This window comes from Pipistrellus kuhlii, unplaced genomic scaffold (assembly GCF_014108245.1).
Source record: "Pipistrellus kuhlii isolate mPipKuh1 unplaced genomic scaffold, mPipKuh1.p scaffold_m20_p_19, whole genome shotgun sequence".
Lineage (NCBI taxonomy): Eukaryota > Metazoa > Chordata > Mammalia > Chiroptera > Vespertilionidae > Pipistrellus > Pipistrellus kuhlii.
In genome coordinates, this window is record NW_023425504.1 from 1,996,045 (window position 1) to 2,002,647 (window position 6,603).

At 41.4% G+C, this 6,603-nt stretch overlaps 1 protein-coding gene across 1 annotated transcript; it reads left to right on the forward strand.

Annotated features, from left to right (window-relative positions):
* The first annotated feature begins 289 nt into the window (after positions 1-289).
* Positions 290-1,558, forward strand: LOC118721909 (putative MAGE domain-containing protein MAGEA13P). The gene has a single exon (XM_036443197.1). It carries the CDS (start codon positions 326-328, stop codon positions 1,556-1,558), a length of 1,233 nt encoding a protein of 410 aa, XP_036299090.1. The 5' UTR covers positions 290-325.
* Positions 1,559-6,603: the final 5,045 nt, after the last annotated feature.

Here is a 6,603-nt window from a genome sequence, read left to right on the forward strand (position 1 = left end):
GAATGCCAACCAAGTTCCCTCCTATCCTAGAACAGAAGGAGCCCCATAGTGCATCACCCAACCCAGTGTACTCTCAGCCCTGAAATCCTCTAGCTCTGTTGGCTGGCTACTCCCTGAGGAGCCATCTCACTTCTTCTTCTAGATCTTAGGAGACAGGCCACAAGGAAAATGGGAGCCCTGTGACAAGAGCACCACTAAAGAGGATGCCTGTGAATTGTCTTTCTTAGAGCCACCATGGATGAGTTTCTCAGCTAAGTGTACTGACATGCTCCCTCTCTCCTCTAGGTCTGTAAGTCCCAATTGGCCAGCTGCCCCAACACAAGTCATGTCTCATGATCAGAAGAGTAAGAGCTGCAACCTTAAGGAAGACCTTCAGGCCCCAAGAGAAGCACAGGGTCTGGTAGGTTTACAGGCTCCCATAGTTGAAGAAGAAGAAACCACCAGCATCAACACCCCCTCCTCCCCTCTCTCTTCTTTGACTCCTGGCACTCCAGAGGAGTTGTCTGCCACTGGGATACTTAGTCTTTTTCAGAGTTTACAGAGCTCTTGCTCCTCCTCCACTGCTGACACAGTCACTCTATCAAGCAAATCAAATGAGGGCTCCAGCAGCCAAGAAGAGGATCCAAGCACCTCGCAGACTCCACTAAATCCTGAGTCCTTGTTCACTGAAGTGCTACAAAATAAGGTATATGACTTGGTTCAGTACCTGAGTATCAAGTATACAACAAAGGAGCCCATCACAATGGCAGAAATGCTAGAGAGTGTCATCAGAGAGCACAAGGATCACTTTCCTGTGATCTTCACAAAAGCCTGTAAGTGCCTGGAGATTATCTTTGGCATTGAAGTGAAGGAAGTGGACCCCATCAGCCATTCTTATGTGCTTGTGAAATTACTAGACCTCACCTATGATGGGATGTTGAGTGATGACCAGGGCATGCCCAAGACTGGCCTTCTGATACTTATCTTGGGCATAATCTTCATGGAGGGCAACCGAACCTCTGAAGAAAGAATCTTGGAAATGATGAATATGATTGGGATAACTGTTGGGAAGAATAATTTTATCTTTGGGGAGCCTAGGAAGCTCATCACTGAAGATCTAGTTCAGGAAAAGTACCTGAAGTGCCAGCAGGTGCCCAATAGTGATCCTCCACGTTATGAGTTCCTGTGGGGTCCCAGGGCCCATGCTGAAACCACCAAAATGAAAGTCCTGAAGTCCTTGGCCAAGATCATTGAGACTGACCCCACTTCCCTCACAAACTGGTATGAGGAAGCTTTGAGAGATGAGAGAGAGGAAGCCCAGGCTGAAGTTGCCTTGGACAATACTATTACCACAGCCGATGAAAGTTCAAGTGACAGTGATGAAAGTTCAAGTGACAGTGATGAAAGTTCAAGTGATGATGATGAAAGTTCACGTGATGATGATGAAAGTGCAAGTGTTGATGATGAAAGTGCAAGTGTCAATGATGAAAGTTCAAGTGTCAATGATGAAAGTTCAAGTGTCAATGATGAAAGTTCAAATATCATTTCCAGAGCTTCTCCTGACCTGAGTGAAGTCTGAAGCATATCATTCCTTGCGCTCCATCTGAAGACTGCAGCCAAAGTAATAAGTAGTGGAGAACCAGGGTGGATATGGAGGGAATACCTTAGTGTTCCTGTTCAATATAGGTGATTTGGAGATTATCTTTTTTGTTTAAAATGTTGTTCCTTGTAATAAAAAGTTTAACTAGCTTTATAATCTGAGCTTATTAATAACAGTGGTCAAACATTTATAGTTGTTTATCAGGTTTAAGTATAAGAGGTCACAATTTAGCAAAAGAAATTAGGAAATCACCCATCTTTTTGTGAGTCCTTGTTTGCTGAAGTGCTACAGTAACAGTAAGCACAAGAACAAGATAACTTGGCATTACATTAGGAATCCTAATATATAAAATTCCAGGGGCCATCACAACCGAAATGACGAGATGAACAATCTAACAGCAGTCTGTGTGGGGCGACCAGGCTGGCAGGGGTGTTAGTAATGGACAACCAAATGACTGGACAGCAGGCTGTGTGGGGTGACCAGGCCAGCAGGGGGCAGCTGGAGGTGATCAGGCCAGCAGGGGGCGCAGTGATGGGTGACCAGGCTGGCAGGGGGGGGGGGCAGTAAAGGGCAAACAGGCCAGCGGGGGGGAATTGGAGGTGACCAGGCCAGCGGGGGGGGGCAGTTAGGGGAGATCAAGCTGATAGGTGAGCAGTTAGGAGCCAGAGGTCCTGGACTGTGAGAGGGTGCAGGCTGGGCTGAGGGAATGCCCCCCACCCCCGTGCACAAATTTTGTGCACCAGGCCTCTAGTTTCCCTATAAATGTTAAAGATCCCAGCAGTAAAATATATGGTTTTAAGCAACAGAGGAAGAAAACATAAAAGATAGCTAACTTTTTATTCATTTATTCACTCTGTAAAATTAAACTATATATACCTGAATTTTCTTGGCACTAAACATGGAGACCACATTCCAACCAATCAAAGTGAAAGATCCCAGCAGTAAAACAGTTTAGGACTTTCAGAAACTAAGATTCCTTCTGTGAGAGTTATTTATAATGAAGCTGACTAGTGGCAGATGTCAGACTCAGTTGAGAGAAAAATCCTGAATAGAAAAATTATCAGTTACTTTTAGATCATGGATAAAACAGAAAGAAATCTCCACCTGAGACTGGTATGGAAGGTGTCCTGAACTCTTCTAAAAACATAGTAAATTTGGTTAATGTCTTAATACTTTCAACAATAAGAATTTTTTAAAATTAATCACATAGCACATTTGAGCAGAATGTTTGAACTAGGTGTTCTAGACATATCATCTGTAAAGATTTTATTTAAAATATAGTATGAGCCCTGGAATGTGGTCTCCGTGGTTAGGCCATTGCCAACCAATCAATGTATCTCTCTCATATTCATGTCTCTCTGTCTCTCCTTCCCACCCTCCCACTCTCTCTAAAAAAATCAATGGAAAAAATATCCTCAAGTGAGGATTAACAGGAAAAATTTGTCATATTCCCTTGAAGTGATGCCCAGGCTGGCACTTTTTTGCCTGGCCTGGGAGAACCAGAGCCTCCTCCATTAAAATGACATTATGATTGGGTTATCTTGAGTGCACTTAGGCTAACTCTAAGCAAGGAAAATATTTGTTATGGCAGTGAAATGAATGAAAATGGTGTTTTGGATGGAAGAGCAGTTAAAGAGAAGGAAGGAGTTGATATTTGACTTGAATTCTAGGAGCTCTGAGTTTAATGAGGAAGACTAACCTATAACCAAATTAAATAATGTATGCTCTAAGACACATGTGTCAAACACAAGGCCCGCGGGCCAAATTCGTCCCGCCAGGCCTTGCAATGTGGCCCGCACCGCGCTGTCATCACTGCACTCCGCTGCGTTTCCATCACAATGACAGTTTATGACTGTTCAGTAAACCATTCGGCCCGCGATTTAGGCTGGATTTTAGATTTTGGCCCCTTCTCTGATTGAGTTCGACACCCCTACTAAGAAAATGTACTGAGTTTTATTTATGGAGCATTGTTTTGGACTGATTTGGTGTCTAGTGTCTAAGAGCACTCACTTCATATTCTCTGAGAAGTCTTGGATAACAAAAGTTTCCAGAGAACATGGGAGTAGGTTCTGGAGTCAAAATAATATTAGAAACAATGGCCATGTGTCAAGAGTTCTGTTGAGCTCCAGTGAGAGCTAAGCTGCCAGGTGTCAGAATAGCTGATTAAAGCAACAAGCCAAATACAGTGAAGTCAAACCTTTAATCACTTCCTGTGATGGTATAAGTGGGAATGTAAAACAGAAGAAAGTGCCCATTCCTTGTTTTATTTTCCTTCATGGAATAGCACACCAGTGATGGTCAGGTAGATCAGCACAGACCTGGTGGATCTGCTCACTGTTGATGGAGCCAGAGCAAAAGGCTCTAGCAGTTTTATGGATCCTAGAATCAGAGAAAGCAAAGGGGGACGGGTTAGAAGTGAAAAGGCACATGGAAAAGGTGTTTCCAAGATTTCCTTCTCCTCCTCTCAGAAAGAGGAGGAAACAGTGGCTCTGAAGAGGACCTCTACCCAAGGCTTCGTATAAAGACACTTTGGAATGAAAGTACAGGAACTAGGACTGCAAATAATGAGAAGGGAATGACCTGCCAGAGAGGCCTGAATCTTGAACTGTAATCCATTTCAGATACATGCAATCTGAAGTGTAGAGTGCAGCCTTTCTCCAGGAGGCGTGACAAGGGAAAAACCTCTGTAATTGTCTGTGCTTAGACCTGAAAACCACACATTAGGATTTTTAACTAGAAGCTTGATTCCTCACCATTAATTAAAGATCCAACATATGCCAGGCACTATGCCAGAGGCTTTCCACATACATGCATACTGGGTATATTGTAACAATTCTATAAGACAGAGCTTATCAAATTCATTTGCAGATGAAGAACCTGAAGCTCATAGCATTTGATAATTTCCTATTATCATATGGCTAGTAAGTGACAAGGCTGATACTAGATCTCTAGTCTAATTTTATCAGCAATCCATGTTGCTCCCATACCTCCTAGCCTGAGGCAAACATTCCATCTCTTAATTTATTTTTCTCAGTTCTTCATAATATCTCCCAGGCTTCTGTAAAAGGAGGTTTCTGTAAAAGGGTACTACAAACAGGCCTAAAGAAGGAAGGTGACAATGTAAATTAAAAATGATTTGGGTCTTATCTGTGGCTTTATTAACCTAAGGTCCTCCTGCCCAAGTTCTAGCGTTCCTTGAGAGCTGCCTCTATATTTCTTTCTGGTCCCAGAACTTCCCTGAATTATAGCACCTTTTCCCTGGTCTTCCCCCATGTACCCTGTCTTTATACCCTAGGACCTATTCTTCACTATCTTTTCCTATGAAAGCTGTACCATATTCTTGGTGGAACACCTAGAATCATCTGCCCTTCCCCTGACAAAAAGCATCCATATTCCTTGCAGAAGACCCCTTGCTGTTCCATCCTTCACCTTGAAACTTTTCTGATAGTAATAGCCCCTTCGACTTAAAGGTTCACTTGGGAATCTGATATTCAGGTGCCTGGTTTTCCCCAACCCCTTAGCCTCTTCAACCACTCCCCAAGTGTTTTCCAGAGTGTATAGGTTCTGACTTGGCACACAGTATACTGATTTGGGGCTACAACCTTGAAAATAGAGAGTTTATAAAATCTTTCTGATATTTGAAGTAGGATGTGATTATAATGTCTTTGAAACTCGCCAATGAACACATACAAAGTTGGATTAGCTTACCTAGGCAGTTAAAATCCAAAGGAGAGTTGACTTAAGGTCATAAATACACAATGCAATATATAGAATTGTACATTTGAACATATATGAAATTATTAACCAATGTCATCCCTATCAATTTAATTAAAAATAAATTTAAAAATATAAAGGAATTACCATTGAAAACACTCCAAGAAAGACTATGGAAATCACTATGGAGTAAACATCTATTAAACTTGAATTTCTACAATCCTGGAATCCTCCTGCGAGTTGAAAATTGGTTCTTTTTGGACATGCTAATTCTGGTTTTCAAAAAAAGAAAAAGCATATTTCCACTGCTTCTGGTCTGTGTACCTTCTCAGGAAAATCTTGGTTTTCAGTTTGCCTAATGGCATCTGTGTAGATAGTTGTTCAGTCATGTGGAGGGCAGCAGAATCTTACAAGTTAAAATTTGGACCATGCATCGCAAGAAAGGAGAAACTTCTCAGCCTAGTGAAATGATAAAGGTTATTCCAAAGGGCATGGAAGAAAGGTGCTATGAGTAAAGAAAGGATAAAGTCTCCCTGAAAACAATTACATAATCCTTCAAAAACTCAATGTGATCCTGTGTTTGAAACCCCCGTCACACAGTAGGCACTTGAAAAGTTGTAGGATTTCAAAGTACATCTATCTAACTTTCTCAGAAACTCCTCCAAGAAATGAAGAGATTCATAATAACACATTATAATAGTTTATTTTATGGAGTACCTATTATTGACAGCTGATGGGAGAGACTACATCTACTCATCCAGGTCTTATCTTTCTCTTTTTCCAGGGCAAATGGGAAAATGACATTGATAGTCCATGTATTGTTAGGCAGGAGCCAGTGGGAGTTTCCCATGATTTCTCTTTCGCTTAGCAAGCATGACTTACCCTGTGTTTCCATGGTAAAGCAAAAGGATGGAAGCAGCCTAGAACCCTAGATTAACTGAGAGAAAAGAGACTCTTCCAACTGCCATTAGAATTTATTTGAACAAAGGTAGGTTTTGCTGTGTTAAGACAACCAATTTTAGGTTTTGCCTGTTGCATCAGTTAGCAGTTACACTAAGTAGAAACATAATACATAGCTAGTATCTCTGAGGAGTATTTAAACATTTAATTACAAAGGTAATAGTGCATATAATATTTTGTTTCTTTTTCCTACTGGTAAGCTTTATGGAGGTGCAACTGACAAGTAAAATTACAAGATATTTAAAGTGTACATCCCAGTGATTTGATATACCTATACATTGTAAAACGATTCCCCATCTAGTAATTAACACATCTATCACCTCACACACCTTTTCTTTTCTTTATTTTTT

Coding starts and splice junctions, on each gene's coding strand:
- LOC118721909 (XM_036443197.1), top strand. CDS start 326: ATGTCTCATGATCAGAAGAGTAAGAGCTGCAACCTTAAGGAAGACCTT.